The sequence below is a fragment of the Sminthopsis crassicaudata genome, chromosome X, assembly GCF_048593235.1.
Source record: "Sminthopsis crassicaudata isolate SCR6 chromosome X, ASM4859323v1, whole genome shotgun sequence".
Classification (NCBI taxonomy): Eukaryota; Metazoa; Chordata; class Mammalia; order Dasyuromorphia; family Dasyuridae; genus Sminthopsis; species Sminthopsis crassicaudata.
Genome location: NC_133623.1, coordinates 22,281,959 through 22,302,878, shown reverse-complemented (window position 1 = coordinate 22,302,878; position 20,920 = coordinate 22,281,959). Strand labels below are relative to the sequence as shown.

Genomic DNA, 20,920 nt, shown 5'->3' with positions numbered 1-20,920 from the left:
ATTATGCTGGCAAATTTGCATTTGCATTTTCATCGACATAAGCAAGCAAAGAAGGTGTCTAAATGTCCTGTTGACATTGTTCCCCATCTCTTGTCTGCTTTTGTTTCTCGGAGTAGTCTGGAGCAAGCTCTTTTAAACCAGAATTCTTACTTATCTTCCCCTATCAAAAGGAAATAATGAACCAGAAACATTGCAAATTGAAAGGGTGGATACTTCTTCAGCTTTGCTTCAGTCTGACTGAATGTTGTTGCGGTTTATCTGGAGAGTGAGCTAGGGAATGGAAAGGAGTTCTGAATCAGAAACCCAAAAGGAAACTGATCAAAATTCTTGTCCTTCATGAGTTGCTTTCCCAAGTGTGGCTTTTTTTGAGACAAAAACTCCCTGGCTTTGACTGATCTCTAGAGTATTGATCTCCTCTGGCCATCATCCTCACCGGAAACTTGGACTCCATCCAAAACTTGAACTACCTATTGACTCCAATTGGTGAGACATTGTTGCTGCATCCCAGATCCAAGCCTCCACAGCATTTCCTCATCATCTCCAAACATCTTGGATACTTTCCCCTTCTGGTTTTCCTCTCTGGCTTTTTTCACCCCCACTGAAATGTTAGTTTCTCAAGAGCAGTGATTGAGTTGTTTGCTTGCATCTACAATCTTATCCCTTACATTATAGTAATTACTTAGGGACAACAGAAGGGACAACACGGGCCTACTGTTCTGGCTTGCTGGTGAAAGATGTCTATTAGCTTGGTTGATATAGTTTAGCTATGGTATATGTATGCTGAAGGCAGATTTTTTTCTTGTCATCATTTTTTTATACTTTTACACATTTGTCTGATGCCCAGCCTATACATGCACAATTAATTTTAAACATCAAACTTATTGCTTTATCATCTCTGTTTAATTTCTCAGTCATTGGTGGGAGCATCCAGAAACTAGTTTTTGCATTCTTCCTATCTTTGGTCTTTTTGAACTAAGGAGCAAAGGGTGTTGAATTTGAGGTGGGCCTTAGAATAAAAGGGAAATGCCACATGAGTACTAAAATGGGCAGCATTGTATTAGCAGCATGAACTGTTTTCCTGCTTGTTCAAATAAAATTTTTCCTAAGAGGTATAATCCTTATTTTCTTTGATTTCCTTCTCTGGCTTTTCCTTTATTTCCCAGGTCTTGATGACTGTATCCAACAATACATTGATAATTTTGAGGGTGAAAACGTCAATGGAGAACAGTTGCTACATGTAACAAATCAAGAACTTGAGGATCTGGGAGTGATCATTCCTGATCACCAAGAAATAATTTTAGAAGCAGTTGATTTACTGAGTATATTGGTAAGTAAAAACCGACCTGTTTATATGTTATTAGTTACTTTAAAATCACTGAAAAGTAAGAACTATATTTATGTCTGTTACACTAAGTTTCAGGGCATTTTTGCCATTCAGATTCACATACGTTATTGTTGACTGGTCATTTTTCATAGTGCCATAGCTGAGAATGGGAGTAACCCCCACTCTTATTGGTCTGGGGTTTAGTTGCTGTCTCGGGTCCTAGTTAGGTTATACAAGGACAAGATGTATGGGAGCTTTATTGAAGGAACTTAGACATGGCCTGTCTAAAGCTGCTGCCACAGCAATTGATATCAAGAGTGGCCTCATAAATCAGCTTGGAAATCCCTGTGAAATCAAAGCAGAGGATTATAGAAGATGGAGGTGAGAGAGGCTGCCACCTCTACTAAGGCATCGGATGAATCAAAGGATAAGAAGGGCATTATTGAGACTAGACATGAGATCCCACATGACTGTTTCTAACCCTAGTAATAGATGCCCTTATGTTATATTTTGTCTGAGTCAATAGCATCTTCTCTGAAACCTAAGGACATTTATGAATTGCATTCTTAAATAAAGTGTTTAAATACTTATTTAAAATGTAAAATATTTGTTTAAATCCTTCTTGTATTTCAATAAAGTGTTTTAAATGTGGATTTATCATTATGTCACAGAATCTTAGAGGTAAAAGGGAATTCAGAGGTTATCCAAGCTCATGTTAAGTCAGGATTCCCTTTTTAGCATATTCAACAAAAGATTATTATTATTATTGTGTGTGTGTGTGTGTGTGTGTGTGTGTGTGTGTGAAGTATTTCTGGGCCAAACACGTGCCTGGCATTGTGCTACACATACAGAGACAGAAATGAATCAGTTCTTTCTCTTTATGAGGCCACATTCTACTGGGGAGGACAGACTGCAAACAGCATGAAAATAGACATTAAAATACAAAATGTGGACAAATTAATTTCTGGGGGGGAGGGCACTAGAAACTGAGGTAAGGTGGGGGAAGAGAATCAGGATTTTCTTCCTGAGGTGTATAGCTCTTGAGTTGTGCTTTGCAAGAGGAAAGAATTCTCAGAGGCGGAGGTCAGGAGGAAATGCATTTGGTGAAAACCACAGAGATGGGAGATGTTAACAATCTTAACTAGGCAGTTTGCCTAGTTCATAGAGAGCATCAAAGCAAATAACATGTAATAAGTCTAGAAAAGTAGCTGGAATCAGAATCCAAAGCTTTTGATTAAAGATCCATTAAGGAGGAATCCACCAAGTTAAGTAGAATAAACAGGAATATTTTAAATACCTACATACTATGTGCTAAGTGTTAGAGATTCAAATGAAGATTCCCTTACCCCCCCACCACTCCCCCCAAAAAAAACCCAAAAAACCTGGCACCTGCTCTCAAGGAGCTCACAGTGTAATGAGACAACTTTGTACAAACAAGATATGTGTGTGATAACTTGGAGATAATCAAATAAAGAAGAGTACTTGCATTAAAGGGAATCAGGAAAGCCTTTTTTATGGAAGGTAGGGTTTTAGCAGAGATCTGTGGGAAACAACAAGATGAAGATAAATAGGGAAATTCTAGGCATGGGGCACAATCAGTGAAAATTCATGGAGAGGGGAGACAGTGTCAGAGGAACGGCAAGGAGCTTGCTATCATTGGATCACAGAATACATAGGAGGGAAAAAATGTCAAGGAAATTGGAAAGGTAAGAAGATGCTAGATTTGAAGGGTGTTATAAGCCAAACAGAGAATCTTATATTTGATCTTGGAAGTAATAGAGAGAAACTAGAGTTCATTGACTAAGAAATAGCATAGTCAGATCTGTACTTTCAGGAGATCTCTTTGGCAGTTGAGTACAGGATGGTCTGGGGTGAGAAGAGACTTGGATGGGAAGATCAACCATCTAGTCACTGGAATAGTCTAGGCATGACGTGATCAGGACATGCATCAGGATAGTGGTATTATCCACTATATACAGTGGATAAAGAAAAGATAAGTAGATTTATGTGAATAATGTTACTAATTAGAGTAGACAGAACTTGATTGTTGGTTGGGTAAGGAAGGTGAGAGAGAATGAGGAATTGAGGATGAGACCTAAGTTGTAACCTTGAATGACTGAGAGGATGGTGGTGTCCTTGACAAAAAAAGAAAAAGGAAGAGAGAGATTTGGAGAAAGTTAATGGGGTCACTTTGGACATGTTGAGTTCAAAATGTCTATGAAACATCTTGTTCGAGATGTCCAATCAACAGGAAGAAAGGAGAGAATGTTGGTGAAGAGACAGATTTGAGATGTTCTCTTTAGAGATGCTAATTGGATCTATGGGAGCTGAGGAGATCATCAAATTTAATAGCATAGAAGGAGAAGAGTACCCAGTAGAGAGCTTTGAGGGACACTCATGGTGCGTGGACATGGCCTAGATGAAGAAACAAAAACTACTGAGAAGGATCAATCATAGTAGGAGGAGGAGAACCTGGAAAATATAGTATCCTGAAAAACTAGAGGAAAGAGAAAATGAAAGAGCCAGGAGAATAAAATGCTACAGAGAATTGAAGATGGATGAGAATTGAGAAAAAGCTATTAGACATGGCAATGAAGAGGTCAGATCATTGATAACTTTTGAGAGAGCAATTTCATGAGATCAGAAGCCAAACTGCAGGGTTAAGCAAGCAGTGAGAGGAAAGAAAGTGGAGGCATTGGTTATAGATAAATTTCTTAAGGAGTTTAGTCATGAAAATGAGAGGTATAGAATTATTATTAGGAATTGATAGAACAAATGAGGATTTTTTTGAAAGTGAAAGAAATTTATTAGTGTACTAAGGACACTTGTTTTCTTTTTTATTAAAGCAATTTTCAAAATATATGCATAGATAATTTTCAACATTCACCCTTGCAAAACCTTATGTTCCAATTTTTTCCCTTCTTCCCCCCCCCCCCGCCACTCACTCCCTTAGATGAAAAGTAAGCCAATGTATGTTAAACATATGCAATTCTTCTATATATATTTCCACAATTATCTTGCTGCACAAGAAAAATCAGATCAAAAAGGGAAAAAATGAGAAAGGAAGAGAATAAAATGCAAGCAAACAACAATTAAAAAGTGAAAATACTGTGTGGTGGTCTACAGTCAGTCCCCACAATCCTCTCTCTGGGTGCAGATGGCTCTCTCGATCCCAAGAACATTGGAACTGGCCTGAATTATCCAAATGAGGATGTTTTTGAGAATTTTGGAGAGATGGGTGGGATTGTAGGCAATAGGTAAACAGGCAAAGGACAGGGAGAGATTGCAGATGAGTTAGATAGTAGGGATGGCAGCAGGAACAATCTGCTGGAGGAGACAGTATTGAGTGGGATCACTTATACACATAAATAGATTAGCCTTGACAGTGCAAAGAGTTACCTCTTCATATGAGACAGAGTAAAGGATGAGTTAGTCCAGAAAGGTATCTTTATGATATAATGTGAGGGGGAAGAAGAGGGAGTTTTTAAAGAATGGTCTCAGTTTTTTTTTCAGTGAAATATGAGCCAATGTCCTCAACTGATAGTGAGGTGGAAAAGGGATCCATTAGAGGTTGAAGAGGGATACTAGATGCTAAAATGGACAGACTGCTGGGCCTGAAATTAGGAAGACCTGAGTGCAAATCCAGCCTTACTTACTAGCTATGTGATCCTGGACAAGTCCCTTCACCTCTGTTTGCCTCAATTTCTTCAACTGCAAAATTGGGATAATAATAGTACCCACTTCCTAAGGTTGTTGTGAGGATCAAATGAGACAATATTGTGAAACACTTAATATTGCGCCTTGCATTTAGTTGGTGAGAGTCAAATCTAGACTAATTATTTTTGTTTGTTTACCTTCTTTTTGAAGGATGAAATTAGCATTTAAGCTAGTTACCAAATTATTAGATGTTCTGCTTTTGCCAGAGAGTACCAGCATATGTCTGGATAATTGAAGTCTCTCATCCACACTATATCATGAGTCTCTGCCAGGCTTCTGATCTATTTCCTTTTTCTGTCCAGATGGCCTGTACTAAACTTTGATGACAATTTTCTTCTGTTTATCACCGTCTACTGAATATCACCCAACTGTTTTCCCATCATGTTCCCCAACTCTGGTTCTTGGATTTCCTCACATAAGTTTATCTTCTCTGTATACAATACAACTCCACTCTGCCCTTCCTTGCCCCATGCCTGTGCCGTCACTTTTCTATGAAGCACACCCTTTCAGAGGTATAGTCCAGTGTCATAAGTGACATCTATGAGATCACATTTGCCCTCTTGGATTAGGATCTATTCACCATCCAATTTCTTATATTATACATTTTTGATAGACCTTTGTCTGCCTGCAACCCGGTCCTCCCCAACACCGGGCCTCCTTCCATCCAGGTGAAGGAGTAGACTACCTGGGTTTAGCTCCCTCCACACACTCTTTAGAGACTATAAACTTCTGTTTATAGTATAGTATAGTGTCCTGAATCTTTTCTTGTTTCTCTCCCTATCATTGTACATATCAATCATGACCCATTTAGAAGAAAACTCCTTTCCCTCTGTTCTCCTGTCATCCTCACATATCACCCATGTCCTACTGTAACTATGCTTACCCCCCCCTTCCCCTGTGCCCTCTGCATTTCCCATCCCATAGTGAAAACTTCTTTTCATTCAGGATCTCTTTCTTTCATACTCTTCCCTGTGAGTAGACCTCACAGAGCCTGTGAGGCTTCCCCTCCCAACACTGAGTCTCTGGCTTTCATTCCCATTCCTTTAATATTCTTTGATGCAATGCTTGTGGAGGAAAAGTCAGGATTCTTGCTTCCCACTGCCATTTCCAAATGTTCTCTTTACCTCATTTACTCAGCAATTTTTCCTCTTTCACAGTATACTGAATTAAATTCTTTCAACCAATTCAAAGTGTGGTAAGTATTGTATACTGAGATAAGTGTAGTGTACTGACCTCCCCCCTACCTCAGGTCATTCGTCGTCCTTACTCGCTTTCTTCCTCTTTTTCTCAACTCTTTTGTCTGTGAGATTTTAATAACCACTTAGTGCAGGGATTCTCAATCATCTGGAGTCTGCAATGTGGATAAATTTAAGGGGTTCCTTGATCTTGAAAAGGAAAATAATATGCTTTTATTTTCACTAACCCAGGGAATTTAGCATTTCCTTTAATTATTTAAAAACATGATTCTGAGAAGAGGCCCATTATCGTTCAGTCATTTTCAGTCACGTCCCACTCTTTGTGACTCCATTGGGGTTTTGCTTGGCAAAGATACTGGAGCAGTTTGCCATTTCTCTCTCCAGTTCATTCTATAAATGAGGAAATTGAGGTAAAAAGTTAAGTGACTTGCTCAGGATCACACATCTAGTAAGTAACTGAAGCCCCTTTAGAACTCAGGAAGATGAGTCTTCTTGACTCTAGGCCCAACACTCTATTCAATGCAGTGCTGCTTAGCTGCCAGAAGGTCATATGTCTCACCAGAATGCTAAAAGTTTCCATGACACAAAAGACAAAGTTAAGAATGTCTAACTTAGATGCTCTTTCAGACTCCCTGACTTCCTAGTTCTTCAGCTCTTGAATGGCATGACCTATTCCTTTACTACTCCTCAGTTCCATACAGGGAAGATTATCTATATGATCTCACTAATATTCATAAGGGTTTCACATCTTAAATTGGAAATTGGGATCTACCTCTTTCTAACCAGACTGAAGTAGGGAAGTTTTTTGATTCCTCTTTAATTGATTCTCTGTTTCATTTGCATGGAAGCTGTTCCAAATCTTTTCTTATGTCACCTCACCATTCTCAGTCTGGGACCTTAACCAATTTACTGACAAAACTGAGGATATTTAACGCGATCTCCCTCTTCTCCTACATAAGTTATCTCTTCTAAAAATTCCTTGATATGATCTCCCATGCTCTCCTTTCTTCTGGCATGCAACAAATGGGATCGTCTCATTTTCAAAGCTAACCCCTCTACTTGTGATTTCATTTCCTCCTGTCTTCTCTAGTAGATTGCATCCATAATCTTCCCCCCCCCCTTGCATTTTCAAATTCTCCTCATGGACTCATTCTTTCCCTCTTGTCTTCAAACATACCCAGATTTTCTGCATCCTTAAAACAACAACAATAGAACCCTGCCATCCCCTCAGCCTATCATCCCATTTCTTCTTATCTCACCTCCATTTCTTCGCCTATCTCCTTGAAAAAGCTATAGTTTCTTCAGAAGGAAAAATGCAAAGCAATGGGAAGAGAGATCTAAGTTATTAGTAGAATTGGGTTCTTGGTTGAGGTGCATTGTTCCAGGAAATCATGGCTGACCTCCACATCCAGAAAGTAATGTTTTAATCTTCTTTGAATTAAAATGTTTTATCCAATTAGTTTCCCAGAAACTCTTGTTACATGTTGCCCTCTACATTCTCCATTGTCTTTTCCCAAGACAATTGACCATGTTGTAGTTAGCTAAGGAAGACCTGCAAGATTTTTGGAAGGCTCCCTGATCTGGATTTCTTCAGGTAGAAGATGACCTGAAGTAGGGAATATACAGGTCATTATCTCTAGGGGAAGTGCCCATGCAGATGGGATCATGGATGCCCAAAAGGAAGAGATATCAGCAGCCCAGAAAGTTTTGATGTGCTTTTGAGAGGTGATAGATAGTAGTATAAAAAGGACAGAGTGAGCTTTGTAGTTACCCTCAAAGTCAGGAAGTCTCTGGATGCTGTCTTATTGTAGGGTGACTGCTAGGTAACCTTTAGTGTCCTCTTCCCCATGTGCCCTTAAAGTGCCCTATGAGGAAATCAAGATCAATTAGCAACCTGTTAAGCATAATACACATATGACTTGGTGAATTCCTATCTTACGTTTCAATCGGGCCATGCCCTTATTAATTAGCTGTGTGATCTTAGACAAATCATTTCACTTCACTCCTTAGTACAATAGAAACTCTGGAAAGGCTGAAACTTGTTTGATTTTGGCCTCTGTATTCCCAGGGCCTGGCACATAGTAGGTGATGAGTAAATCTTGTTGAAATGTTTTGGCTTTTCAACCTTTCTACCTTTAAAATGACCTTTAAGGTCCCTTGCAGTTTAACAGTCTGTATCTTTGTTATTGTCTTAAAAATGGAAAAGTCATGGGTTCACTATGCAAAATGATGCTGTTCCAGAATTTGAGCTAGGCCTCTAACCATACTATGCTGCGTAGATTCACAATATTAGGTTCTTTTTACCCATTTTCTCCATTGGGTGCTTTTTTTCTGAAATAGAAGGCTACCCTGTTAAAGGAAAATAAAATTGTCTCTTTGCTTGTTCATCCTTATCACTGGGTTCATTTGCTGTGATAATGGACCTTTTGATTTGATTTGATAATGTGATTTTGTGTATTAGTAATTGGGAGCTGGGAGTATCACCAAAGGGTGTAGTTAACACAACATCCACCCCATTTATGTAGCTGAAATGTGATGTGCTGCAGGTTTCCTAGGAGCCCCAGAGCTATAGCAATGCTGTGGGGGGTGGGGAGGGAAGGGGGAGGGAGTCAAAGACTGAGGTGATTTTAAACCTAGCTTCAAAATTTTTTATCAGAAATGTGAACAAAATTGCATCCAGCTCTGTTCTTCTCAAACATTCAGACATAGTAATGAGTTTGTAGTATGTGTTATCAATAATCAGCCTTAGTGATTGACTCCTCCATATAGATAAATATCATTGTTGTGATTATGACTGTTGCCTTGCAACAGCTGACTGATAGTACTGAAAGTGTTCTAGCAGTGTATTTGTACTCTTGTGTTTTAATCACAAATATTTATCGAATTATAGATTTGAAAACTGGAAATTACCTCAGAGATCACCCCATCACACCTTCTTATTTTACAGAAGAGGAAATTAAAACCCCGAGATGGGAAGTGGCTTGTCCAGTTCACACAGACACCAGAACCAACTGAGCTTTGGGAACTTCCTCATTTCAAACCCAATTCTCCTTCTACCTACCATACAGTGTTCCTTCCAATAAATGAGAGGGGACTCCTCCCACATGCGTATGTTGGACCCCGTTTTCTCAGCTGATTCAGCTGAAGCACAAAACATTTAAATCCTTTGTATGTTGTACTACCAGAATATCTCTGTAGACCTTGCTAAGACCTTTTCAAGTCTCTTAGCAGTGCCAGGCCAGTGAACAGGATGGCCATCAGGTCCTCAAATCACCAATTGGGCAGTTCATAGGCGAGAGAACATAGTCACTAATGATAACCCAATTCCAGCATTTTTCATATCTCTTCCTATAGGAGTTAACTTAATTTTGCTAATTAATGATGCATTACATTTGCTTAATTGTTTGTTTCCCACGTGAAAAATCCTCTTGGCTCTAATTTTTTTTTTTTACCACTTCATTCTCCATGTCTAACATAAAGATTCATTTATTATGTTGTGTGCACATAGACACAAGCCTGACTTTAATAGAAATGTTAACCTATCGAGTTGAATGCTGGGGATGCTTTTTGATTTTTTAAAAAAATCAATTAACAATCATTTCCTTTTTTAGTCTTGTCATTTTTCTTCCTTTTTAAGTTAGGCCCAACCTTCATTTAGGAATTCAAGTGAGTCCACTAAACACAGATCCAAGGGACCCTTGCCTATAAGCTAAGTATTCTTAGGAAGTCTCTTCTTACTAGGATCACAGCCCATAGTGTCCATTCCCTCTTTCATATAACCAGGTTAACTTATTCACTACGTTGGCAGTTCTATCATTTTAGCAATCACGTGAGTATTCCTCCCCCCAGAGCAAATCGTAATCTTTCTATACTCTCTCATTCTTGGGTGACTTTTGTTTCTATTTTCCCCATATAGTCCTGATAGAAGGTTCACCAACAATACTATTCTAAAAATATTTTTTAGCTACCTGTGCACTATTCAGGCTTTCTGTCTGTTTTTCTGTCATGTATATTCCTGATGATGCCATTTATACCACTTTCTGCATATAAGTCAATGTTAGTAATATGCCGCTGCCTTATACCCACCCTATTTCTCTCCATTTTCCCTCAAATCACCCACACTTCTCATTCTTATGAGATTGTGGTGGTCTATGATTCTCAGTCATAGAATATCACTGAGAGCCTATTGCTGTCAAAAAGAAGGATTTTTTGTAGCTGTGAGCATCTCTGGTTCATTGAAAGTACAGTGTGATTTCCCAAGAGCAATCCAGCCTGCTCTCCTCCCTAGCTCACTGTCCACCTGCAGTGCTTGTCCAAGAGATATGGACTAATTCCATGTGCCGTTCATCCACCCTCATGTCATAGTCTGGACAATAGGTATTCTTAGTTTGGATGGTTCTCTCCTGGTTGATAATCTGTTGCCAGGACTATCTTTGAAGCCAGAGCTTGTGATATACTGCCATAGTCTTTGAATGCCCAGGGTCATTTTCACAATGTGATGAAGAATTAGAATAAGGCTTCTGTAGAATAACTTGACACTGCTTCAATTTGAATGAATTGATTACCTTTGGAGCTATAGTAGATGACCTATATGGGTTAGGATAATATGTAAAATTAGTTGAAGTAAAAGGTGCAAGCAGTAGGACAATATTCTTTCTTTTTTTTATTTATTATATATATATATTTTTTTATAATATTATCCCTTGTATTCATTTTTCCAAATTACCCCCCCTCCCTCTATTCCCTCCCCCCGATGACAGGCAATCCCATACATTTTACATGTGTTACAATATAGTCTAGATACAATACATGTGTGTGAATACCATTTTCTTGTTGCACAATAAACATTAGAATTCGAAGGTACATGCAACCTGGGCAGACAGATATTAGTGCTAACAATTTACATTCCCCTCCCAGTGTTTCTTCTCTGGGTGTAGCTACCTCTGTCCATCATTGATCAACTGGAAGTGAGTTGGATCTTCTTTATGTTGAAGATTTCCACTTCCATCAGAATACATCCTCATACAGTATTGTTGTTGAAGTATACAGTGATCTTCTGGTTCTGCTCATTTCCCTCAGCATCAGTTGATGTAAGTCTCTCCAGGCCTCTCTGTATTCCTCCTGCTGGTCATTTCTTACAGAGCAATAATATTCCATAACCTTCATATACCACAATTTACCCAACCATTCTCCAACTGATGGACATCCATTCATCTTCCAGTTTCTAGCTACAACAAAAAGAGCTGCCACAAACATTTTGGCACACACAGGTCCCTTTCCCTTCTTTAGTATTTCTTTGGGATATAAGCCCAGTAGTAGTACTGCTGGGTCAAAGGGTATGCACAGTTTGATAACTTTTTGGGCATAATTCCAGATTGCTCTCCAGAATGGCTGGATCTTTCGCAACTCCACCAGCAATGTATTAGTGTCCCAATTTCCCCACATCCCCTCCAACATTTGTCATTATTTGTTCCTGTCATCTTAGCCAATCTGACAGGTGTGTAGTGGTATCTCAGAGGTGTCTTAATTTGCATTTCTCTGATCAGTAGTGATTTGGAACACTCTTTCATGTGAGTGGATATAGTTTCAATTTCTTCCTCTGAGAATTGTCTGTTCATATCCTTTGACCATTTATCAATTGGAGAATGGTTCGGTTTCTTATAAATTAGGGTCAGTTCTCTATATATTTTGGAAATGAGACCTTTGTCAGAACCTTTGTTTTTAAAAATATTTTCCCAATTTGTTACTTCCCTTCTAATCTTGTTTGCATTAGTATTGTTTGTACAGAAACTTTTTAGTTTGATGTAATCAAAATCTTCTATTTTGTGATCAATAATGATCTCTAGTTCTCCTCTGGTCATAAATTCCTTCCTCCTCCACAAGTCTGAGAGGTAGATTATCCTCTGTTCCTCTAATCTATTTATTATCTCCCTCTTTATGCCTAAATCATGGACCCATTTTGATCTTATCTTGGTATATGGTGTGACAATATTCTTTCTAATAGTCTACCTGGTTTCAGACTCTTCCTTGCTTTGTCAAAAGGTATTCATCCCTTGTTCTGTTTCCAGATAATTTAATAAGATAACCTGTTCAGATAGGTTATATCTCGGGGAACATGTTTACATTTCCCTGGAAGTCTTTTGGAAAACAGTGCCTCAGCCCTAAAGGGTGACTGATGATGAGAACTTCAGACAAGTGGCTGGCTGATGGGAGAGAAAGTTGAGACAAAAGTTGAGATGATAGCTTTCCTTTGATTTCTGAACCACCTCCCAAATGTGAGTCCCATGTGTGCTAATGTGTCAGATCACCCCTTTTAGAGTACAGCTCTTCTCTCCAACTTCTCTATAATGTATATGTGCATGGAAGTTTTTTCCTTTAGATCTTTCTTGTATAACACCTAGAATCTTCTTGGTACTTTTATACCCAATTCATATTTGATCAGGTGATACCTTCACTCTTCCTAAACTCTTAGAGAATACACTTTTTTTAAAGTGAAATAAAAATTTGGTTTTCAAATGATTTTTGAAAATTCCTTTGTGGCGCTACCAGCTCTTTAGATGGATGGCCTCCCTCACCCAAGCATCCACTGATAGCGCTATGAAAAGGACATCAGATCACAGACTGCTCCTCCCCCAGCCTACCCCCCCCAACGCAATGCCCGTTTGTTCCTAATCACTAAAGGGTAGAAAGTATTGCCTGAAAAAACGTATTAACCAACCCTAAGGGAACCCAATTCATACTCAAGAGATTCTTGCAACATTTCTTGGTGCTATCAGTATACCTAGAATTTCATACAAACTTGTGGTCAAGATTCCCATACTGTATTCAGCCCATTGATCTAATACGAATAATCCAGGAAGTACATTCTAAGGATAGGGGGACTATGGGCCATTAAGACTAGAGCTGTAAACAACTATAAGATGACATCTCATTTTTCCTTCCAGCAACCAAGATTCATACCCTTGTAGATACTTTTACCACCCACTTACACTTGGGCCTGTCTTGGCCTGAGACGTTCAGCATGCCATAAAAGCCATCTGTTTAGAAGATCATTGATTAGGCTAGTAGACTAGAAGATAATCTGGATATTCCTTCAAGTTGTCTTTTTCTATTTTTAAAAATAATGTACTTTTCAAATTAGTTTCTTTTCTATATTTTAAAAAATCTGGATCCCAACAGTAAGTCTGAAGCATATTTTGGTGATTTTAAAGTGTAACTTTGTCTGCTGTTTGTTCTTTTGAGGTAGGCATTAAGGTACCATTAATCAGTGGAAAATTACTGCTTTTTAGTCTAAGAACGCCTTATGTGCTGTGCACCATACCTTGTCGTAACTTAAACCATTCTCTATAGGTGAATAGAAATTAAAAAAAAAATCTGATGGACTCTGTTAAAGATTTGTTAACTATCAACATCTGGGAGGATCTTTGAAAAAAACGACCATCAAAATAATTTCTCATCCAGAAGGTCCATATGTAACAAAATTGGGAGATCCTTCAGGGAAATACCATTTGTATTAATAGTGATATCTCATTTGTGTTTCTTGGAATCATTGAAATGTCAGTGCACTTTAATTAATTTCTTATATTATAAGGATTATGTAGTGTTAAATTACTCTTTAGTGACTTCTTGGAGGTGATTCAATTGTGGAACCAGTTCAAGCATTTTAGGGTACTGTAGAAACAGGGAAACTTGTTGCAACAAACTCTATAAAGAGAAAGTGATGGGTTCAGTTTTAAAAGAGAAAATTTTTTATTATCCAACTTTTGTATGTTGTCTTTAAATTTTTTCAGTTAATGAGTATTTTATCTTTCTTTCTCCTCTTATACCTGAAATTTTTAGACAAAGAAAATCTCTTGCAATAAATATACATGGTCAAACAAAATAAGTTGGCTATATAAAATCATATGTCTTCTTCTGCTTCCTGAGTCTGTCATCTTTGTTGGGAAGTGGGTAAGATTCTTCATCATCAGAAATCATGATTGATCATTGCATTGATCAACATTCTTAAGTTTTTCCAAATTGCTTGTCTTTATAATATTGTTGTTATTGAATAAATAATTCTTCGATTTCTCCTCACTTTGTAAATGTCTTCTCTGGTTTCTCTGAAACTGTCCCTTTTGTCATTTTGTATGGTACAGTGATCCAGTCACAGGACACAATTTGTTCAGCATCGCTTCAGTTTTCCATTCTTTACCACAATAAAAAAGCAGCTATAAATGTTTTTGTACATATGGGTTCTTTTCTTCTTTCTTTGAGCTTTTTTGGATATATGCCTAGTAGTGAGGATTAGTGAGGCCTGTGTCAAGGGATATTCACAGTTTGGTAATTTTGAGGCATAGTTCCAAATTGCTTTCTAGAATGGCTGGACCAGTTCATAACTCTACTAGCAGTGCATTAATGTGCCTATTTTCCTGAGGCACCTTCAAATTTTGTCATTTTCCATTTTTCTCAACTTTAGCCAGTTGAGGGTATGATGTGGAACACTGGAGTTGCTTTAATTTAAATTTCTCTAAGGATGATTGTTTTTCATATAGGTGTTGATAGTTTGGATTTCTTCCTTTGAAAATTGCCTTTTTATATCCTTTGATCATGTATCAATTAAGGAAAAGCTTCTATTTTTATGAATTTGAGTCTGTTCCTTATATGTTTTGGAAATGAAAACTTTATCCAGAGAAACTTTATATAGTGTTCTTCTCCCTTCCTCTGTGGATTGTTTTTTTCTAAGATTAGCTGCATTCAACCTACATCCTCTCTTTAAATTTTTTTTCTTTTTTTAATTAACAAAAATCTATCTTCTCTCTGTCTCATTTCCTCTTTTCCCATTAAAAAAGAAAGACAAACATAACTCTTATAATAAATATGCATAATTAAGCAGGACAAATGCCTATACTGGCCATGCCCTCCTCCCCTCAAATATGTTTTTGATCAGCATACCTCTTTATCAGAAGATCGTAGCATGTTTCATCTAGGGTCCTCTGGAGTCTTGGTTGATAAATGACTTAACAAGAATTTTGTGCTCCTTTGTATATAGAAGAAAAGGGTAGTGAGGTAGAAGTGTGCTTAGCATCAGTGCTCTAAGTTTAATGCCAGCTATTTCTACACTCCTTCCATTCTTCTCTTTCTCTCACTCAGAGCCCAGTCACAGGTTCTTATCCTTGCATTTTTCCTTTTAAACCCCTGTACGAAATCCATCCTTCTTCATTAGTTTATTTTGCTTAGGACTAGTTCTTCCCTCTAATTCCTTCTTATCCCTTCTCTCCCTTTCCTCTTCAATCTCGGTTTGGTGAAATGTATATATGCACCATTTTGGTGTGTATGTATATATTTTTCCCTCTTTTGATTAATCCCAACTAAAGTGAGGTTAAAGAGTAGCTTCCCCTTTATCCCTCTTCCTCCTTGTTTACATTCTTCTATTTGAATATCCAAATTATGGGAGATACTTTTCCTTATCCTTCCTCTCCTCTTTTTCTTCTTATTACAATCCTTTTTCTCTCCCTTTCCTTTCTTCTTTTAAGAACATCAAAACATAAAAAGACTCACTCTCCAGCCCCATGTCTTACTGTATTCTTTTTTGACCCTTGATGATGATAGGATTATGAGGGGGCATATTTACACATATTAGAATGTGAATACCTTACTCTAGTTTACATCCTTATGATTACTCTTCTATTTGCCTTTGTTCTGTTTCTTTTGATTCCTGATTATATTTCAAAACTTCCATACACTCTGGACTTTTTTTTTTCATCAAGCATACTTGGAAGTCCTCTCTTTCATTGAAGGTCTATTCTTTATTTCTCCTCTATCCTCCCCTTTCCCTGCACAGGATTATATTTAGTTTTGTAGAGTGCTATTCTTGATTGTAAACCTATGATTTTTTGCATTGTGGAATATTGTATTCCAAGGTATCCACTCTTTTATAGTGGTGACAATTAAATCTTAGCGTGTTTTTGACTTTGGTTCTGGTTGCCTGAATTATTTCTTTCTGGCTGCCAGAAATATTTTCTTTGGTCTAGAAACTCTAAATCTTAGCCATAATGTTCCTCAGACTTTTTATTTGGTGATTTATCTCAGAAGGTGATTGGGGATTCTTTTTGTTTTCACTTTGCCCTTCCTGGCATGGCATTGGCGGGGGAGAAGAGAAATAAAAGTGTCTTGTCATTAGTATGACTGCTATATCATTCCAGCTGTTGTTCTTGGGAATCTTTTGGAAGTTATTCAGATCCTATTTTCATCTCCCCAGAACAGTAACAGAAGCAGCATCAAGGGTGAGACTTATATTAATATCTTGGAAAGAAAGGGCAGGGAAGCAAGCATCTAGAAATCCATCATAATGCTGTCCAACTTGTATGTGTGCCCACGTTGTCCCAAGATGAAGCATGAACTCTCAGATTCTTCACTTTTCCAACTAACTCATTTTTGGCCTCCATCTCTTAGAAATCTCCCTGAGCACTCTTAGATATCAAAGTTCAAAGACATTAATAACTAGTGGAGTTCTTAACTAGCATGTTCTTAAGCCTCTCTTGTTTCTATAGCAATGACAGTGCTACGTGTATTTTCAGACAATGATGCAATAAAAATTAGAATTAAATAAAAGTAGCTTTAGCAAAATTAATAAAAATATTTAGAAACTGGAAAATAATGATTAAGTCAGAGAATTAATTAGAAAAACAATAATAAAATATTGAAAAGATAGTGACAATAATGGTACATATAAAAATCTATTGGACATAGTCAAAGCTCTTCTTTAGAGGCAAATTTACTGTGAAGAACTGAAGTTGAGGATTATTGAAAAGATAATGGAGAGGTACGTGGTATACATGAGCAGACTTCAACACCACATCTAAAAAATTGGAGAAATTGGATAATAAATAAATAAATAAATAAATGATAAATAAAATATCCAATAAATTGGATAAAATATGTCATCAAAGGAAAAAATTAACAAAAGATATGGGTATTTCATATGGCAACATTGTGGCATTGCTGATGGACTAATTAAGAACACTATTAATAACTTTGTGATATCAGAAGAATATGGGGAGGTCTTCAGCACTTTAAATAGATCTCTTGTACTGAACTTGTAGGAGGACATGAACAAGAGTTTTATAGTAGGGGAACGCCTCGCTGGATTGCAGTTTTCATCATTGGAGAGAATTCCAAAATCACTGACATCAGAGATCCATTGGAGATAGAAAGAAAAGGGGAAAAATAAATCACTTAAGTTTGTGCCTAGAAAAGAACAAAGCAAGAATAAATAAGAAAGGTACCAAAGAGTATAAAGGCAAGAACAGAAATTAAGGGAATAGAAAAAGTGAAAAAAATCAAAATAACAAAGCCATATTTTAAAAAAAATACCAATAAAATTGATATAGAACATTAGAAAATTTAATTTTTTTATAAGAGGAATAAAAACCCAAAATTATCAATGTAGGAAACAAATCACAACAAAATAAAATCAGCATATTGAATACTATGCTGAGTTGAATTATGCATAGTGAATGCTATGCATAATTATCTAACACTTTAGAAAAACTAAAGGAAATAAATGATCATCTATAAAAATATAAGTTACTTAAATTGACACAACAGGAAATTAACAATTTAAATAGTCTATTCCCAGAATAAACAACAAGAGAGGTTATCATAAAGGTGTATGTGAAAAATTTTAAGGGTACACACACACACACACACACACACACACACACACACACACACATACACACATACACACACTTGGCTCAGATATATTGGCAGGGGAAATTTTTTCAAATTTTCCAAGAAAAAATAATTCCCATAAAATATTTTTTTCATAAATACAGAGAAATCTGAAGTAGAAGAAATCTACTAATACTTTTTATGATTCAGATATGATATCGATTTTGACATAAAGCTAATTGAAAAAAGCTATACCAATTTCCATAATGAATACAGATACAAAAGTACTAAATAAATTGTTATTTAATAGAATATAGAAATACATTAAAATATATTTATTGTGACTAAGTAGGTCCCTTTGACCTCTCAGGTAACTGAGAAGTCACCTGTGTATCCACATAAATCTCTTTATATAACTTTCATTTTTTCTCCACTTTGGAATGTTTACTCCTGTTACCTTCAGAATTTAATTCTTTAGAGCTTCCTGTCCCTTTTATGCAGGCTTCCTCTATAAAATGTTAGTCTATAAAAATCCGACTCTTCTTTTCCTGAGTTCTTTAAGGATGCTTTCCCAACATATAGGGTGCATGACAGATGGCACTTAGCTTTCCTTTCTTGATCCATCACAACCTCTTCTCTCTCCCCCTCCCCAAGTCAATCAGGGATAAGTGACTTGCTCAGGATCAAATGTTGAATCTAGGTCCTTCTGACTCCATGTCTGGTACTCAATGTACTGCATCATCTAGTTGCCCCACCACAAACTCTTAAGATGGAGTAGTCCATAGAATTCCCAATCCCTCTATTCTTGTCCTCCTGCATTTTTGATTTCCTTCACAGGCTAATTGTACACTATTTCAAAGTCTAATTATTTTTGTACAGCAAAATAACTGTATGGACTTGTATACATATATTGTATTTAACATATACTTTAACATATATAACATCTATTAGTCAACCTGATATCTGGGGGGGAGGAGGGGAAAATTGTAATAAAAGGTTTTGTAATTTTCAATGCTGAAAAATTACCCATGCATATATCTTGTAAATAAAAAGCTGTAATATTAAAAAAAAAAAACAAAAAAAGAAATCCCCAAATGAAAAAAAAAGATGGAGTAGTCACTTCTTCGTAAGGGTCCTATCTTTCTGCCCCAGGAATTAGTTCCTTTCTGATGGCAAGAATTGGATCCATAATAGACTTTCCCCCTGCTGTTTATGAAGGATGAAATTACCATTAAAGATTCAATAGTTATAAAATTATCAGTTGCTTTTGTTGCCAGAGAGAGAGCTCTAGTATTTGGCTAGATAATGGATGTTCCCAAATTATTACTATACCAAATCTCTTTGCCAGGCTTTTCCCTGAATTCCTTACTTATTTATGCTTTCTATTAGGTGGTCTGTAGTATAGACCACCTATAGTATAGAAATTATTTCTGTTTTTGTCTCCATCTTCGTTCATTCAGTCATGCCCTCTAACATACATATATGCATATATGTATAATTTAACTATTTTTTAAAAGCAGATGTAAAAAAAATAAGGTATACTCATCTACAGCTGCATTTCAATGAAAGTGAGTTTACTGAGACTCAGTGGTACTTTGGTGATTTATGAAACCAAATTTTCCTTCTTGCTTCATGATCTCTAATTCACCTTGCTTGTTACCCATACTTTGTGCATTCTTACATAGATATCTGAAACCCTGGGATTTCATTGTTTCTTCTTCAGATTTGAAAGGGTCCCACTTTTGGGTCTTTATCCCAAAAAGATCATAAAAGAAGGGAAAAGACCCACATGTACAACAATGTTTGGAGCAATCCTTTTTGTAGTAGCAAGAAACTAGAAACTGAGTAGATACCCATCAGCTGGAAAATGGCTGAATGAGTTATGGCATATTAATGTAATGGGATATAATTGGTCTATAAGAAATGGCCAACAGGAGGATTTCAGAGAGACCTGGAGAAACTTACATGAACTGATGCTGAGTGAAATGAGCAGAACCAGAAGAACATTATACATGGCAACAACAAGAATGTGTGATTATCAACTATCATAGATTTACCACTTCCCAGCAATGTGATGATCCAAGACAATTCCAGTAGACTTTGGATGGAAAATGCCATCTGCATCCAGAGAAAGAATAACAGAGACTGAATGAGGATTGAACCATACTGTTTTCACCTTTTTTCTTTTGTTTTCTTTTGTTTTTCTTTCTCATGGATTTTTCCCCTTTTGTTCTGATTTTTCTTTTCCAACATGACTCATATTGAAATATGTTGCAACTTGATGGTAAATGTATAGCCTATATCAAATTGCTTGCTATCTTGGGCAGGGGGAATTAGAGCAGGAAGGAAAAAAAATGAAATTCAAAATCTTACAAAAATGAATGTTGAAAACCATTTTTACTTGTAATTGGAAAAATACCATTAAAATTTTAAAAAAGAACATAAAGGCTCCCTTCACTTCAGGAAGAGCCTCAAAATTATCTTTTTTTAAAGCTCCACATGTTTAATGATCCTTCTCTTCCCTCTCTTTGCGTTTCTTCCAGTCTCTAACCTTCTGACACTAGACATCATTTCCTGCTATCTCTTTAGATCCTCCTTCCATTTATATTAAATTCATGCTTCCAATTTTTTAAGGAATACTTCATTGGCTCATGATAACATGGAGTATATCCTTCCACCTTCTATTCAGAGGTAGGCACCAAAAGAGAATCCCCACTGCAACCACATGTTCTTCTTTCTTGAATCCCTTTGTTTCCTTGCAGCTAGTTTACACTATAACTGCATAAGGAACAAAATTGAGAATGGCTAAAGAACATGGATGGAGACAGAGGAAATAACTAAAGAATTATGTTACTTTATGTTTTGGAATTAGTTTAAATTACTTAGTGTAAGCAGATTTAAAGTCAGCTAGATGGTGCAGTAGATGGAGTATAGATTTGGAATCAAGAAGACCTGAGTTCAAATTCAACCTCATACATTTACTATTTGTGTGACTGTGGGCAATCACTTAACCCTATTTGCCTCTGTT

At 36.8% G+C, this 20,920-nt stretch overlaps 1 protein-coding gene across 2 annotated transcripts in view; it reads left to right on the top strand.

Moving 5' to 3' along the window:
* The window catches only part of LOC141548478 (connector enhancer of kinase suppressor of ras 2-like), a 555,144-nt gene that overhangs the window by 162,248 nt on the left and 371,976 nt on the right, over nucleotides 1-20,920 (top strand). For both annotated transcript variants that reach the window (XM_074277397.1, XM_074277398.1), the window contains exon 2: nucleotides 1,164-1,327. In XM_074277397.1, the coding sequence (XP_074133498.1) occupies nucleotides 1,164-1,327 (164 nt within the window). The remainder of the gene's footprint in view (nucleotides 1-1,163; nucleotides 1,328-20,920) is intronic.